The 17,925-nt window shown below is 46.7% G+C and overlaps 1 protein-coding gene across 6 annotated transcripts in view; it reads left to right on the forward strand.

Annotated features, from left to right (window-relative positions):
- LOC140386853 (coronin-6-like) overlaps window positions 1-17,925 on the forward strand; it is a 339,560-nt gene that overhangs the window by 311,095 nt on the left and 10,540 nt on the right. For 5 of the 6 annotated variants that reach the window (XM_072469624.1, XM_072469622.1, XM_072469625.1 and 2 more), the window contains 2 exons: window positions 9,173-9,277; window positions 15,776-15,921. In XM_072469624.1, the coding sequence (XP_072325725.1) occupies window positions 9,173-9,277; window positions 15,776-15,921 (251 nt within the window). Of the gene's footprint in view, window positions 1-3,442; window positions 3,563-9,172; window positions 9,278-15,775; window positions 15,922-17,925 lie in introns of all 6 variants that reach the window. The other variant, XM_072469623.1, reaches the window with a different exon arrangement.

The following is a 17,925-nucleotide window of genomic DNA, read 5'->3' on the forward strand; positions in this document are numbered from 1 at the left end:
CCGCCGGCATGGATTAAACCACCCACCTTACCGGCGGGACAAGGCGGTGCGGGCGGGCTCCGGGGTCCTGGGGGAGAGGGGGGGGGGGTGCGCAGGGCGATCTGGCCCCGGGGGGTGTCCCCACGGTGGCCTGGCCCTCAAGGTTAGGCCTCGTCCTCCCAAGATGCGGAGGATTCCGCACCTTTGGGGTGGCGCAATGCCCGACTGATTTGCGCCGTTTTTGGCGCCGGTCGGCAGACATCGCGCTGATACCGGAGAATTTCGCCCCTTGTCTTGACTATTCCGACCCATTGCTGGTTGGCCTCTCCTTTTCCACCTTCCACAACCTTGAGGTCATCCAAAACTTACCTATTTCCTCACTTGCACCAAGTCCCGTTCGCCCCAACACCTCTGTGCTCACAGACCAGCATTGGCTCCTGGGTAAGTAATGCCTTGTTTTAAAATGCGCACTCACATTTACAAATTCCTCTGAGGCGGTGCCCCTCTTCGCCTGAGCCCTACAATCCTCTGTGCTCCTCTAATTGTGACCTCTGGAGCATCCCTGATGTTAATCACTCGACAATTGGCAGCCACACCTTCAACAATCTGGACCCTAAGCTCTGGAATTCCCTCCCAATACCTCTCTTCCTTTTTATATCCTCATTTGTCCTTTAAGACACTCTTTAGAACCTACGCTATTGACCAAGTCTTTGGCCATCTGACTAATATCGCCTTATTTTGCTTGTGTCACAAATTTGGTCGATAGTGCTCTCGTAGAGCACCTTGGGATGTTTTAATTTCTTAAAGGTGCGAGATAAATACAATTTCTCCTTGCTGATTACATCCTGATAAACATTGAGAGATTTTGGAACTTCACTCAAAAGGAGGTCAGTTTGACTCAGTGGTCAGTGTGTACAAATATACATAGAAATAGAAGCAGGAGGAGGCCACTCGGCCCTTCGGGCCTGCTCTGCTATTCATTATGATCATGGCTGATCATTAAGTTCAATACCCTGATCCCGCCTTCCCCCCATATCCCTTGATCTGTTTAGCCCCAAGAGCTGTGCCTAATTCCTTCTTGAAATTACACCACGTTATGGCCTCAACTACTTTTTGTGGTTGTGAATTCCACAAATTCACCACTCTGGGTGAAGACATTTCTCCTCACCTCAGTCCTCAAAGTTTTACCCCTTATCCTCAAACTATGGCCCCGAGCCCTGGACTCCCCCACCATCGGGAACATGCTTTCTGAATCTACCCTGTTAGAATTTTGTAAGTTTCTATGAGTCCCCCTCTCACTTTGTAGGCGAGGTAAGATCCTTCATATATTCCAATGATGATAATCTCCTCAATGCAGTAGCCACGCCTTGCCTCACAAAATTCACCTCATTGGAATGATGATGGCTTTTATGAAAGCCTTGATCTTATTAAATGACGGAGTAGGCTAGAGAGGCTGAATGGCCTCTTGTTCGTATATTCACAATGGGGTTTATTTGACCAACCAGTCAGTTTTACCATTGCTTCTAACCTTTAGCATCAGGGAAATATTTGTATAATAGATCCTGATATGAAATGAAAATCGCTTATTGTCACGAGTAGGCTTCAATGAAGTTACTGTGAAAAGCCCCTAGTCGCCACATTCCGGCGCCTGTTCAGGGAGGCTGGTACGGGAATTGAACCGTGCTGCTGGCCTGCCTTGGTCTGCTTTTCACTATTTCACAATGTTCACAATTTACATAGACGATTTGGAGTTGGGGACCAAGTGCAATGTGTCAAAGTTTGCAGACGACACTAAGATGAGTGGTAAAGCAAAAATGCAGAGGATACCGGAAGTCTGCAGAAGGATTTGGATAGGTTAGGTGAATGGGCTAGGGTCTGGCAGATGGAATTCAATGTTGCCAAGTGTGAGGCTATCCATTTTGGGAGGAATAACAGCAGAATGGATTATTATTTAAACGGTAAGATGTTAAAACATGCTGCTGTGCAGAGGGACCTGGGTGTGCTGGTGCACGAGTCGCAAAAAGTTGGTGTGCAGGTGCAACAGGTGATTAAGAAGGTTAATCAAGTTTTGGCTTTCATTGCTAGAGGGATGGAGTTCAAGACTAGGGAGGTTATGCTGCAATTGTATAGGGTGTTGGTGAGGCCACATCTGGAGTATTGTGTTCAGTTTTGGTCTCCTTACCTGAGAAAGGACATATTGGCACTGGAGGGAGTGCAGAGGAGATTCACTAGGTTGATCCCAGAGTTGAGGGGATTAGATTATGACGAGCGGTTGAGTAGACTGGGACTGTACTCATTGGAGTTTAGAAGGATGCGGGGGGATCTTATTGAAACACATAAAATTATGAAGGGAATAGATAGGATAGATGCGGGCAGGTTGTTTCCACTGGTCGGGGAAAGCAGAACTAGGGGGCATAGCCTCAAAATAATGGGAAGTAGATTTACGACGGAGTGTAGGAGGAACTTGTTCACCCAAAGAGTTGTGAATCTCTGGAATTCCTTGCCCAGTGAAGCAGTTGAGGCTCCTTCTTTAAACGTTTTTAGGAAAAAGATAGATACCTTTCTAAAGAATAAAGGGATTCGGGGATATGATGTACGGGCCGGAGAGTGGAGCTGAGTTCACAAAGATCGGCCATGATCTCATTAAATGGCGGAGCAGGCTCGAGGGGCCAGATGGCCTACTCCTGTTCCTAGTTCTTATGTTCTTATGTTCTTATGCTTTAAAAGCCAGCTATTTAGCCCAGTGAGCTAAACCAGTGATCGTTGGGTCAATATGTCTTTGAAACGGAAAATCACTATACCGCAAATTTAGTCCAAATTGGCTGTCCATTGCAGACCTATTCTGTGGCTTGCATTTCTTATTGGTAGAATCGTTATGGTGAGGATTCCTTCCTTTATATTGTCCCATGGTCCCATGATATAAGTTTGATCACATTCAGCATTTACTTTGACAAGCTCCTCAATACTGGATTGTACCGTTAAAGAAACATTAATTATGAAGTAATTTACTATCAAGTCAGACGCTTTGGCTATCAATGCTGTGTTGTGTGCCAACAGGCCACCTTGCAAAGAGAAAGTGCCTAAACAGGAAAGAAACAGACTATATCTGTTTCTGTCCCAACCAGAATTCCTCTCCACAAATCGGCTAACTAACCCACTTTGGATAAAAGAATAAAATTGACAGCAAGTAAATTTCTTCACAGAGAAACATATCTGTGTTGTATGCAGTGTGTACACCCCCGGAACAATTGGCTCGTATCAGCATATAAAGTGGTATTCTTATTGTTGGCCAGGAGGAGGAGTCCCAGAGCTTTCTCACTTCTTCTCACGATGGAAATATTTGCTGCAGACCTTCCGAAGGATGCAGGATCGAAAATAAATCCTTTGCTTATGTCTGAAGTGAATGTTCCGCAGGTGGAATTCTGTTGTTCGCTTGTCATTTAACCACTTCTTTCTCCTTCAGGAAAAACTGGCCCCCCATGAAGGCATGAGGCCGATGAGGGCAGTTTTTACACGGGAGGGAAACATCTTTACCACAGGATTCACCCGAATGAGTCAGAGGGAGCTGGGTTTATGGGACCCGGTAGTATTCAACTGCAGCAGAGACTCTAGGCCTATGTGCATCATCCATTAGCAACTTCTTAAGATAGGAATATTCTAAAATAAATGCTTTTAAAATGATGCATTTTGCAAGCACACCAGCAAAACCAGCGTGGAACTGAAGCGATGGGAAATAAGGCAATGTTGATTAAATATCAATCTCCGGCGCATTGTATTTTGTGGATCAAATCAAATTTGGTGTGATACAGAGTGGAGTGAATGCAACAACACTAAGAACCGAGAGGTGCAGGAGGGTGGTTGATGTGTCTCACTCAGGTGCTCTTTCTGGTACAGTCAGAAATGCTGTGATTCGAATCATAAAACACAGGAGCAGAAGTAGGCCATTCGGCCCATTGAGTCTCCTCCGTCATTCAATTAGATCATGACTGATCTGATATGATCATCCTCAATTCCACTTTCCCACCGTGTCCCCGTAACCATTGATTCACTGACTGATTAAAAATCTATCTATCTCAGCCTTGAACAGAATTAACGACCCAACCACGACAGCCCTCTGCGGTAAGGAATTCCACAGATTCACTACCCTCTGAGAGAAGAAATTCCTCCTAATCCCTGTCTTTAACGGGCGACCCCTTACTCTGAGATTATTCCCACTGGTCCCACACTCGCCCACAAGGGGCAGCAATCTCTCAGCATCTACCCTGTCAAGCTCCCTGAGAATCCTATATGCCTCAATAAGGTTGCCATTCTTCCAAACGCCAATGGGTACAGGCCCAACCTACTCAACCTCGAAGAAAATCATAGAAACTTCATCAAAGGAAAATCCAGACAAATTAAAAATAAATTGTGCCGGCTGTAAGCAGGACTGGTGTCGACATGTGCTCCCGTGTTGGCATAATGATACCTTTTTCCTTAAAATCTATTCAACACATATTTTTGTTTAAGAAATGTGCCCTCAACGCTGAAAGCTGACCACACGGGACCTGCTGGATTCTGAAGTGTAGGGTATTGTGTCTGTCAAATTAGCATAAATTGATATTAATGAAGGAGCACTTTACCTCATCAAATGAAATAGGAGATTCACACACTGGGTCTCAGAAGTATAGGGGAAGCTGTGACTGTTAATCTGCAAAGCTCCACAGCTGCCTTTGGTGGGCCTGAATGTGTGTTGCTGTTCTAGCCCATTGCTTCCTTCCAGGTTTGCTGCCACCTGCAGTTTGAACATGGCCCCATAGGCTTCAAGGCAGGAAGCACTTATCTCAATTTCTCCCGTTTTGTCAGTGCAAGGTTCCCATAGCCACGCTGTTGGACTCTATTTTCACAAGGTAACCTTTTTTGATAAAGTGTAAGAGCGCCTGGAGCTCTTTTCTTTAAGAACACACACACACACATTTTGCATAATCCTAGCCATTCTAACAAAAGAAAGCTGGTATTGTCAGGCTGCACCTGCTATAGCAGCTCTGATGAATCGTTGCTGATCTAGGCTATAATCTCGTCATCAAACCAGCAGACAAAGGAGGGGCCACTGTCGTACTGAACAGAACGCACTACTGTAAAGAAATATACCGACAACTCAACAACCAGGAACACTACAGACAGTTTCCCGCAAATCCGACCAAGGAACACATCCGCCAGCTCAACAGACTGATCAAGACCTTGGATCCAGACCTTCAGAGCACCTTATGTGCTCTCATCCCATCTCCCCGCATTGGAGATCGCTACTGCCTTCCGAAAATACATAAGGCCAACACACCATGCCGTCCTATCGTTTCAGGCAATAGGACCCTGTGTGAGAACTCTGGCTACATCGAGGGCATCTTGAAACCCAGCGTACAAGGTACGCCCAGCTTCTGTCGCGACACGACGGACTTCCTACAGAAACTTAGCACCCATGGACCAGTTCAACCAGGAACATTCCTCGTCACGATGGACGTCTCGGCTCTCTACACCAGCATCCCCCATGACGATAACATTGCTGCAACAGTCTCAGTGCTCAACACCGACAACTGCCAATCTCCAGATGCAATTCTGCAACTCATCCGCTTCATTCTGGATCACAACGTCTTCACCTTCGACAACAAGTTCTTCATCCAGATGCACGGAACAGCCATGGGGACCAAATTCGCACCTCAATATGCCAACATCGTCATGCACAAGTTTGAACAAGACCTCCTCACCGCACAGGACCTTCAACCGATGTTATACACCAGATACATCGATGACATTTCTTTCCTTTGGACCCACGGCGAAGAATCACTGAAACGACTACACGATGACATCAATAAGTTCCATCCCACCATCAGACTCACCATGGACTACTCTCCAAAATCAGTTGCATTCTTGGACACACTCATCTCCATCAAGGACGGTCACCTCAGCACTTCGCTTTACCGCAAGCCCACGGATAACCTCACGATGCTCCACTTCTCCAACTGCCACCCTAAACACATTAAAGAAGCCATCCCCTATGGACAAGCCCTCCATATACACAGGAGCTGCTCAGACGAGGAGGAGCATAACAGACATCTACAGATGCTGAAAGATACCCTTGTATGAACGGGATATGGCACTCGACTCATCGATCGACAGTTCCAACGCGCCACAGCAAAAAACCGCACCGACCTCCTCAGAAGACAAACACCGGACACAACCAACCCTTCGTCGTCCAGTACTTTCCCGGAGCGAAGAAACTACGCCATCTTCTTTGCAGCCTTCAACACGTCATCGATGAAGATGAACATCTTGCCAAGTCATCCCCACAACCCCACTACTTGCCTTCAAACAACCGCACAACCTCAAACCAACCATTGTTTGCAGCAAACTACCCAGCCTTCAGAACAGCGACTACGACACCACACAACCCTGCCATGGCAATCTCTGCAAGACGTGCCAGATCATCGACATGGATACCACTATTACACGTGAGAACACCACCCACCAGGTACGCGGTACATACTCGTGCGACTCGGCCAACGTTGTCTACCTCATAAGCTGCAGGAAAGGATGTCGCGAAGCGTGGTACATTGGCAAGACCATGCAGACGCTGCAACAACGAATGAACGGACATCGCGCAACAATCACCAGGCAGGAATGTTCCCTTCCAGTCGGGGAACACTTCAGCAGTCAAGGACATTCAGCCTCTGATCTCCGGGTAAGCGTTCTCCAAGGCGGCCTTCAGGACGCGCGACAATGCAGAATCGCCCAGCAGAAACTTATAGCCAAGTTCCGCACACAGGGACCTGGGATTCATGTCGCATTACATTCATCCCCCACCATCTTGCGTGGGCTTGCGAAATCCTACCAACTGTCCTGGCTTGAGATAATTCACACCACTTTAACCTGGGGTTACCCCTATCTTTGGATCTGTAAAGACTTAATTACCTGCAAATGCTGCATTCTAAGCATTGTCTTGCATCTTTGAATCTGTCTATATATATGTTTCTGGAACATACCTCTTCATTCACCTGAGGAAGGAGCAGTGCTCCGAAAGCTAGTGTTTGAAACAAACCTGTTGGACTTTAACCTGGTGTTGTAAGACTTCTTACTAGACTATAATCAGACAGTGTTAATGGTGGATTGCCATATGGATGATGCAAAGGCTTGGTCTCTGCGGTGAAGTGTGAATTGCATGGGTGTGCTTGTGTTAAAAAGGGTGAACTAGCACAGGAGCATGATGCTAAAGTGGCACATTGCCACCTCTAACAGTAATCCCAAATGTTTCAACTGAACTATGTTTGTGTGCAGTTAATTGCAAGCTAAAGAAAGCAGCCAAAATATTCACATGCTTTGTTTAAAAAAAAACTTATGATTCGATAGGTGGCATGGAGTGGTCCAGAGTTGAACCGTTGATATTCTCCATGCACGGAATTACTGAGAGAGGGGGAAGGACGGCGATGAAGCGTCGTCAGCCCTGGACTCCATCCCCCAACCCCTTTCACCTTCTAGCTGATGGTATCCGGTGGGAGTTGCTGGGAGAAGACTTCCTAGCCCTCTGTCTTTTGTGCATCCCCTTCAAAAATAAGGAATTGTGTTTAAAGCTTAAGTCCAACTCATTCAAAATAAGGCAAGCGATTTTGTTAGATGAGGTCAACTGAATGGTTTTCCATTGAGCTGGTCAGCCAGTTGCTATTGTGAATACCATTTATTTAGAAACTGTAGATCATAGAATCCCTACAGTGCAGAAGAAGGCCATTCGGCCCATCGAGTCTGCACCGGCACTTGCTCCAATAGAGCATTCCTACCCAGGCCCAATCCTCCACTCCCAAAACCCGTAACCCCACCTAACCTTTTGGGCAATTTAGCATGGCCAATTCACCTAACCTGTACACTTTGGGAAATAAGAAGACACTGAGCATACGTGATCAGAGCTTGGATCAAAATAAAATATAGAACATGGTGCCAGCACCGCAATATGGTACAGAGCTGATATACCAATGCTTATCACCATAGACTCGAGATATTGGTTCAAATCTTGCTCCATTCTGAGCCTTGGGTGTACTAAACAGAGAGTACAGAAAGAAGGAAAATGGGACATGGACGGACAATAATAATAATAATTGCTTATTGTCACAAGTAGGCTTCAACGAAGTTACTGTGAAAAGCCCCTAGTCGCCACAGTCCGGTGCCTGTTCAGGGAGGCCAGTACAGGAATTGAACCCGCGCTGCTGCCTTGTTCTGCATTACAAGCCAGCTGATTAGCCCACTGTGCTAAACCAGCCGCTGGCTCCCACAATCCAGCTCCTGGCTACACCAAGAAGTTGGGGAGGGAATGGGGGTTTTCGGTGGGTGGAGTGTTCATGGCAGTCTGGAGGAATGGGCCATGAACCCACCGTCAGAAGCAGGGATTGTTCCGGGTGGCTGGAGAAAAGAGAAGAGTAAGACAGAAAGAAAGGAGGAGAATTGGCTTGATCACTCCGTGGAATTAACACTCTTTTAGCTGAGTTGCTGTACGTAAAATCCCCGGTGGAATTCCCTCCCGTCGACTGCACCAACTACCGGCTGTGCTCCACACAGCAAACTGAGAGCTTTATTGGGTTCTGAAGCTGAGCTGGTCAATGTGTAAATACACTTCAGTGTCATCGCTCGATTTCCTGGTGCGACGCCTCACCTGCCAAGATTGTCCCTTCTTTTCCCCTCTGCTTAATTTAATGGATGAGGAAAGCACTGGGGGAGCACACATCCTCCGATTGAAGTTGTGCTTCTGCTAGGCGAGGCTCAGCACAGGAATGGGCATTGCATAAAGCTCCCACTTGGCGCAGAGGCAGCTAAGTCGGAGTCAAGTCTGGGCTCCAATTCAGGATAATCACTACACAAGTTTACTGTAGGCAATGAGCGGAAGCGTCTTTGAACCAATATCATAATTAGAGTGAAAGCTGACATCAGGAGCCTCCAAATCTGCATGTGATTCTGCACTGTGTCAAAAACTGCCCAATGACTTCTGTTGACTATTCGCTGTTGGAAGGTGGCCAGAAATACCAAATGACACACAAGTGTTGGCCATATCTCCCCTGCCAACCCATATTGCCTGTTTTGCCGTGAGCGGTTTATGCTGTTAACCTGGTGCATGCGGTCGTGGACAGTCAGCGTGCACAGAGTTTAAATTTAATATATTTCCCCTCTATCTCCCACGTAGAAAACCTTTGATGAACCGATAGCACTTCAGGAAATGGACACGAGTAATGGAGTGCTTCTGCCATTTTATGATCCAGACTCCAACATAGTCTACCTCTGTGGGAAGGTGAGAGACAACTGGTGTGTTAATCGTTCATTCCAATGATTTGGAATCAACCATCCATTGAGCAGATTAGCTGATGCCCACCTCATTGTTATTTGTGCCGTTCTACCTTGCTGTGTGCAAGAAGGTTGCCACAAGTAATAAATACTTGCATTTACAAGCTCAGGCTTGTCGAACCGTTTTGCTCAGGGGGCCATATTTGCAGATCTTTTCATTCAAGGGGCTAATGAACAAATATTGAAAAGATGAGGTTTGGCACAATAATAAACTGAATGGTTTTTAAAAGCTGAGGTTTTAAGGAAAGATACAATTGCTGAGCAAATGTACAGCAATGCCACAGCAATAAATTGTTAAGTTAAATAAAGAGCAAGTGATAAAAATAAGCAGAGTGTGAGAGGGTCAGTGTACATGGGTGGGTGTGAGTGGGCGCATGCTCATGGTGGGGAGAGGGAGTGAGAAACCTGAGACTGGGGATAAGGCTGACTCACACTCACCGCCTCCCCCACACACACACACTCGCTCACTCATGTCTCGCACTCACCCCAGTCTCTCACACTGGCTTTCCACACACTCCCTCAGTCTCTCAAAGGCCACTCCACACATTCACTCTGTCACCCACTCTCACCCCAGCCACAAGTCTCACTCCCATACACATACACACACCTAGCCACACACACACTCACCGCCACTCAAACTCACACACGCACACACACACGCCACTCAATCTCACTCCCACACACAACTTCAGCCACACTCTCTCACATCACAGACACACACAGCCTCTCACACTCACCACCACCGCCCCCCCCAACGCACACACGCACTCAGGGCGGGATTTGCCGACACCTAAACCGCAGTCGGCAATTGGCCACAGAATCCCTTTTCATGCAAAAATCGGGGGCAGCGCCGCTTTGGAGAGGGTGGAGTGTCCGAATAACGGCATCATCGGTGAGTGCGCTGCACGCCGTAGGGACGGGCTCGGGACAGCACCTGAAGGCACTCCCCCGATTTTCCGCCCCCAGTGAGCCGACTTCCCAACGGCGTGGATCACTCGTGGTCTGAGGTTTCGTCAACCTCGCGTGGTAGCTGCGGACTGTGTTCCGCTGGCAGAGGGGGCTTCGGCGGGCGCTGGGGTGACTGGTGTGGCGTGATCCGTGGGTGGCGAGGGGGTTACAGGGGGGCACTATCTGGCAGGCCGGATCTGTGTGCGGCTGCCGCCATGTTGTACGGCACGACCGCTGCAAGACGCTGCCACGCATATGCGCGGCAATTCTCCATCAGTATCGGCAGGCAAAGCTGGGGGGTCCACATGGCGCGGCTGCTAACCCCCCCACCGGGCGGAGCATCGGCGGTGCCGACTTTTTGGTCGCAATACTAGACACATGCTCCGGGCATAGCCTCAAAATCAGAGAATCCAGCCCTAAGTGTTGACGCCAACACAGAATCCGTAGAATTTTATGACCATAAAAACCGGCGCCGCACCTGGAACGACTCCGCTACCATTGAGGAGCGAGCACCAGTGCCGCATGGAACACAATAATGAAACACAGTTTGGTATTCGCCAGGTCCGTGATTAACACTCGGGCCGCAGCCGCACATACGCATTACACTCCGCACACACACACACTTATCAAAGCCAACAAGATGGCAATTGTTGCGTGGAGCATGCCCACACAGCTGATGGGTCGGCTGGGGTCAAAAGGCACGCAGGGAAGTCACCTGGGAGGACACCTATACGACCCATGGCACTAGGTTCAAAGTGGGCTGTTAGCAGTGTGCGCACCTTGCCGGCTGCGGCAATGGTGTTCCGTGCCCGTCCAACCCGACCCCAGAGCCCACCACCTGACCACCCCCACTACTCCCGCCCAGCCCTGGCAGAAGCCCCCCCCGCCCAGCGGCACAACTGTCAGCAAACTATGCCCATGTTGGACACTTTCCATAGCCCCTCTCTCTCCCTCAGCAGCCTCCACGCCAGCTTCACGATTTATGAAAGCACATGTGAACCGCGCCATTGGAAACTCGGCCCATAGGAGGCGGAGAATCACTGAGGCCCTGGAGAAGTCTGGGCCGGGCCAGCTAATGATATGCAAATTATATGCACGTGCGTTCCGGAACGTATTGACGCCGCTGTCGAGGTGCTGGAGCATTGCGATGTGGCATCAAGTTGGCCCCTGCCTAGGTGACCGGGTGGCAGGGCCAAGGTGCGGTTTCGCAGTGCCAAGGTACCCAGGTGCCAGCGAGAGTGCCAGGGTACTACGCTGCCCAGTGACCGGCTGATCACCCCGAGTCTCTAATAGCCTGGGCGAACCCTCACCCCCGAGGTGCTGTTACGACTGGTCCACACTGGGGGGCCCATTTAAACATGGCTCATTTAAACATGGCCCGTATAAACATGGCTCATATAAACATGGGCCATTTAAACATGGCCCATTTAAACATGGCCCATTTAAACTATTCTTATTTAAACACGGCCCATTTAAACATGGCTCATTTAAACTATTCTTATTTAAACATGGCTCATTTAAACATGGCCTATTTAAACATAGCTCATTTAAACATGGCCCATTTGAACACGGCTCATTTAAACATGGCCCATTTAAACATAGCTCATTTAAACATGGCCCATTTAAACATGGCTCATTTAAACATGGTCCATTTAAACATGGCTCATTTAAATATGGCCCATTTAAACATGGCCCATTTAAACATGGCCCATTTAAACTATTCTTATTTAAACATGGCTAATTTAAACATGGCCCATTTAAACAGGCTCATTTAAACACGGCCTATTTAAACATATCTCATTTAAATATGGCCCATTTAAACATGGTTCATTTAAACATGGCTCATTTAAACATGGCTCATTGAAACATGGCTCATTTAAACATGGCCAATTTAAACATGGCTCATTTAAATATGGCTCATTTAAACATGGCCCATTTAAACATATCTCATTTAAATATGGCCCATTTAAACATGGCTCATTTAAACATGGCTCATGTAAACATGGCCCATTTAAACATGGCTGGCCCATTTAAACATGGCTCATTTGAACATGGCTCATTTAAACACGGCCTATTTAAACATATCTCATTTAAACATGGCTCATTTAAATATGGCCCATTTAAACATGGTTCATTTAAACATGGCTCTTTGAAACATGGCTCATTGAAACATGGCTCATTTAAACATGACCAATTTAAACATGGCTCATTTAAATATGGCTCATTTAAACATGGCCCATTTAAACATATCTCATTTAAACATGGCTCATTTAAACATGGCTCATTTAAACATGGCCCATTTAAACACGGCCTATTTAAACACAGCTCATTTAAACATGGCCCATTTAAACATGGCTCATTTAAACATGGTCCATTTAAACATGGCTCATTTAAATATGGCCCATTTAAACATGGCCCATTTAAACATGGCCCATTTAAACTATTCTTATTTAAACATGGCTCATTTAAACATGGCCCATTTAAACAGGCTCATTTAAACACGGCCTATTTAAACATATCTCATTTAAATATGGCCCATTTAAACATGGTTCATTTAAACATGGCTCATTTAAACATGGCTCATTGAAACATGGCTCATTTAAACATGGCCAATTTAAACATGGCTCATTTAAATATGGCTCATTTAAACATGGCCCATTTAAACATATCTCATTTAAATATGGCCCATTTAAACATGGCTCATTTAAACATGGCTCATGTAAACATGGCCCATTTAAACATGGCTGGCCCATTTAAACATGGCTCATTTGAACACGGCTCATTTAAACACGGCCTATTTAAACATATCTCATATAAACATGGCTCATTTAAATATGGCCCATTTAAACATGGTTCATTTAAACATGGCTCATTGAAACATGGCTCATTGAAACATGGCTCATTTAAACATGGCTCATTGAAACATGGCTCATTTAAACATGGCCAATTTAAACATGGCTCATTTAAATATGGCTCATTTAAACATGGCCCATTTAAACATATCTCATTTAAATATGGCCCATTTAAACATGGCTCATTTAAACATGGCTCATGTAAACATGGCCCATTTAAACATGGCTGGCCCATTTAAACATGGCTCATTTGAACACGGCTCATTTAAACACGGCCTATTTAAACATATCTCATATAAACACGGCTCATTTTAACACGGCCTATTTAAACATATCTCATTTAAACATGGCTCATTTAAACATGGCCCATTTAAACATGGCTCATTTAAACATGGCTCATTTAAACATGGCCCATTTAAACTTGGCTCATTTAAACTTGGCTCATTTAAACATGGCCCATTAGAACACGGCTCATTTAAACACGGCCCATTTAAACACAGCTCATTTAAACATGGCTCATTTAAACATGGCCCATTTAAACATGGCTTATTTAAACTATTCTTATTTAAACATGGCTCATTTAAACATGGCCCATTTAAACATGGCTCATTTAAACATGGCTCATTTAAACATGGCTCATTTAAACATGGCCAATTTAAACATGGTTCATTTAAACATAGCTCATTTAAACATGGCTCGTTTAAACATGGCCCATTAAAACATGGCCCATTTAAACATGGCTCATTTAAACATGGCTCATTTAAACATGGCTCATTTAAACATAGCTCATTTAAACATGGCCCATTTAAACATGGCTCATTTAAACATGGCCCATTTAAACTTGGCCCATTTAAACATGGCCCATTTAAACCTGCTGATCTGGATCACTCCCAGATCACGCGGTCTCATGGGGTTCAGTTAAATCTCGCGAGACATCTCCAGCGTCACAAATCTCACAAGAGGTCTCTCGCGAGATTCAACAGCCTAGTTGAGGTCGGTAAATCCCGCCCCAAATATTTTATACCAGACGTTTCCGTAAATATAGATGAAGAAGACTGGGTGGCCCATCTTGCCTTACCCATCTAGAAGAACCCAATTTCCTCATCACCGCATTCCAAAGGCGCTTTCAATAACTCTCAGGATTCATGGTCCCACTTTCAACTCCATTCCATAAGACCATAAGACATAGGAGCGGAAGTAAGGCCATTCGGCCCATCGAGTCCACTCCACCATTCAATCATGGCTGATTTCAACTCCATTTACCCGCTCTCTCTCCATAGCCCTTAATTCCTCGAGAAATCAAGAATTTATCAACTCCTCGAGAAATCAAGAATTTATCAACTTCTCTCTTAAAGACACTCAACGTCCCGGCCTCCACCGCCCTCTGTGGCAATGAATTCTACAGACCCACCACTCTCTGGCTGAAGAAATTTCTCCTCATCTCTGTTCTAAAGTGACTCCCTTTTATTCTAAGGCTGTGCCCCCGGGTCCTAGTCTCCCCTGCTAATGGAAACAACTTCCCTACATCCACCCTATCTAAGCCATTCATTATCTTGTAAGTTTCTATTAGATCTCCCCTCATGTGTTATCTGTGAAGAGTTTCCTGAGCTCTCATTTTAATAAAGCAAGTTTTGTACGTTGTTCTGTTGATGTGTGGTCCGATAGATTAGTTGCTTACAGTGCGGCTCGGATAGATCCACTCCAATGCTGAGGGAAAAGATCCAATAAATAATTTTCTAAGGTGCAACAGTATTGGTCATCGCAATCTAGGAACTTTCAATCCTGCATTAGAAAGATTAGCAATGAGTGCTTTGTTCTTCTAACACTCGATCTTGGGCCCAAGCCCTGAGATGGGTGGAATCCTCCTATCTGGGACTAAGCCCTGAGGCTGGGTCTGGGGCAGGGGGTGTTTTCTGTGGAGGCCGATGGAAAGCCATTATCGTCTGGTTCCAACCTAATTAATTGTGCAACTGGCAGTTTAGTGCTGTATTCCGTGGGGTTGGGGGGTAAGGGGGGGTCCTTGACTGCACGCATCTCGCCATCACATTTGGGTGATATATTGAAAAGGCGCCCAACGTCACTGACCCAGATGGAACACTCTGAGGCTGGACGATGGGCCTCCTCAATGTCACTGACGCTGGAAGGCCCAGCTGATAGATGCCCCCCCCCCCCATCCAATACTGTGATGTTCCAGAATCCAGAGACACTGGTGGCCTCCATCTTGAACTCCAGGCCTTCTTCAGTTAAGTGCTGATTTCTGCATGCCATGATGTTCTGGACGTGTTCTGTACTGGCTTGTTTTCCCGCTGGCATTGCACAGAATCAGGTGTAGGTGGAAGGTTGCAAATGGGCTTTTAGTTGCGCACCGTTAGTGGGGTGGAAATCACAATGGACACCAGCGGAAGATCTCAGGGGAAATTCAAGTTGGCATATAACCTCCGAAGTCACCACCCCTGCCCGCCTGCTATTAAACCCATCGGCGGGCGCGTGGGAGAATTCCTCCAATATTTCTAAATCCTACCTATTATATGATGAGGTTTATGGCAATAAAACTACTAGATCTGTTTTGGAAAAGTTAGATTCCTTTTTACTGTAGTCCAGTCTTCAGTGCTCCCCCTACAGAAACTATTTCTCTTTGTGTGCAGGGCGATAGCAGTATTCGATATTTTGAAATCACGGATGAAGCTCCGTATGTTCATTACATCAGCACATTCAGCAGTAAGGAGCCACAGAGGGGAATGGGCTTCATGACAAAGAGAGGCCTGGATGTCAGCAGGTGTGAAATTGCGAGGTGAGTGTTTATTTTTTTGCTTTAATAATGGAATTAGAGGCAAGTGAGGGAGATTATGACTGACAGTGTAGAAAATGCGCTCCTCAGGTAAAGACCCATCATTAAAGGCAATGAATATACTGTCTCCGTGCTCCATCGTGTAGGTGCATAGCCGCCCACACTGAGGCACTGGCCTAAGCTGTTACATCAAACAAAGGCCTTTGTGAACTTTAGGCTGGGAGGGGAAGGTGTATCTGTCATCCAAAACTGAGTTTATCTTTTCTGTGATGTTCTGTGTGCATTTAAAGATCCAATGGCATTATTGAAAGAAGAGTAGGGATCTCTACTAGTCAGCATTTCTCCCTCAAACCAACAAAACTGAAGAATGGGATCGACATGTCTTTCATCTCTGTGGAATGTAGCTGGTGAATAGCGGTTGTCGTATTTACCTGTGTAACCCATGGATAAACTCAACCTTGGCTGCACTTGAAATTTACTGCGAGAAGTGCAGGAAGTACTCGTTTAACACCGTCCCACACAAAGTCATTTTGTGTTAGCGTCACCCTCCAGTTAGAGCTCCGGGGCCTATTTCAGCCCACCTTAGCCGTCAGCAAGAATGGCGACACTGTCACAAAGTGCGGCAAGAATCCGGGAACGTGATTCTCGCCCATGAGATCACGTTTTCCAAATTTCCAGGCCCCTCACCGGTGATGTAAGGAGAATCCCACCATGGAAGTTCGGGGGCCCCTTTAAATATATTGTAATGAATGTAGGAATTTTGAGTGTATTGTATTATATGTATTTGGTGCAGTAAGGGTTAAAACTCTGGGTTAGAGTGTGTATAATTGCTGCAGGTATTTTTTTTTTACGTCCTGGTGTAAATGACAGACACTTTGGCGACAAGGGATAATGAAGCATTATAAAAGTTTGTGCCAATGAAATTTTATTTATATAATGAAGTAGATAAGGAAGTAGATAATTAAAGATATTGGGTGTGATTCAGCAGCTTCCTCGCGCCTGGCTTGATGTCGGGACGAGTCCATTGAATATTACAAGACGCCTGGATCGAGATTCGTGATGCTCAAAATGTCTCGTGAGATTCAATAGAATCTTGCAGCACATCGCGATCTGGATCTCGCTGGGTGACATCCAGCGCGCATATTTAAATGATCCATTCGGTTAATTCATCCAGGGCCTAATTCACCCAGGGCCCGGCCTCAACAGTGAGGTCTCAACCAGTATGGTAACCAGTCGTGATGGCACCTCGGGGGGTCTCACTGGGGAGTTGAGGCCCCCGGGTGGTACTGGGTAGGGTGGCACCTTGGCACTCCCCCTGGCACCTTGGCATTGCCAACCTGGCACCTTGACACTGCCAGCCTGGGTGCCAAGGTGCCCGGGTACCAGGTTACATGTGCCACTGGCCGGGCCCAGGGGACTTTTTCCATGTGAGGGGGGGTGCTCAAGGAATGGAATGGGGTAGAGGGCAGTGCGACCAGTGTTGGGACCCCGTGAGGTGACTGGGAGTGAGATCGCCGTTGAGGTGTGTGGGTGTGGGCGCAGCGAGAGACATCAGGAGACAGACTTACCCTGGCTGCACGAAGAAGGTAATTCATCTGCCTTCTGCACTGTAGCCGCATCCTCTTATGTAGTGAGCTGGCACTCACTATCACAGCCAGTGCCCCCCAGGCAGGGTTGTGACCTTGCTTGCTGCAAATCTGTCCGATCGTGGGTAGAGGATGTCACGCCCTTGCTTGACACCATCCAGAAGTTTGGTGAGGGCTCCCTCTGTGAATCATGGTGCTGTCTTCCGCCACCCCCCCCCCCCCCCCCACCCCCGACTGGACTTGGAACAAGTGCTGGAGAGTGCTGGGGTGATGTTTAAAGGAGCACCCCAATGATTTTGTTTCCCCGGGACGAGCGAATCAGAGGCAGGCAGCCACGAGCACGGCGTGAAACATCTGGAGGAAAAACGTTTTGTTAAAGAGGCTGAATATACGGCAAAGTCTTCCTACAGCCCCCCTGCCC

This window comes from Scyliorhinus torazame, chromosome 12 (genome assembly GCF_047496885.1).
Source record: "Scyliorhinus torazame isolate Kashiwa2021f chromosome 12, sScyTor2.1, whole genome shotgun sequence".
Taxonomy (NCBI): Eukaryota; Metazoa; Chordata; class Chondrichthyes; order Carcharhiniformes; family Scyliorhinidae; genus Scyliorhinus; species Scyliorhinus torazame.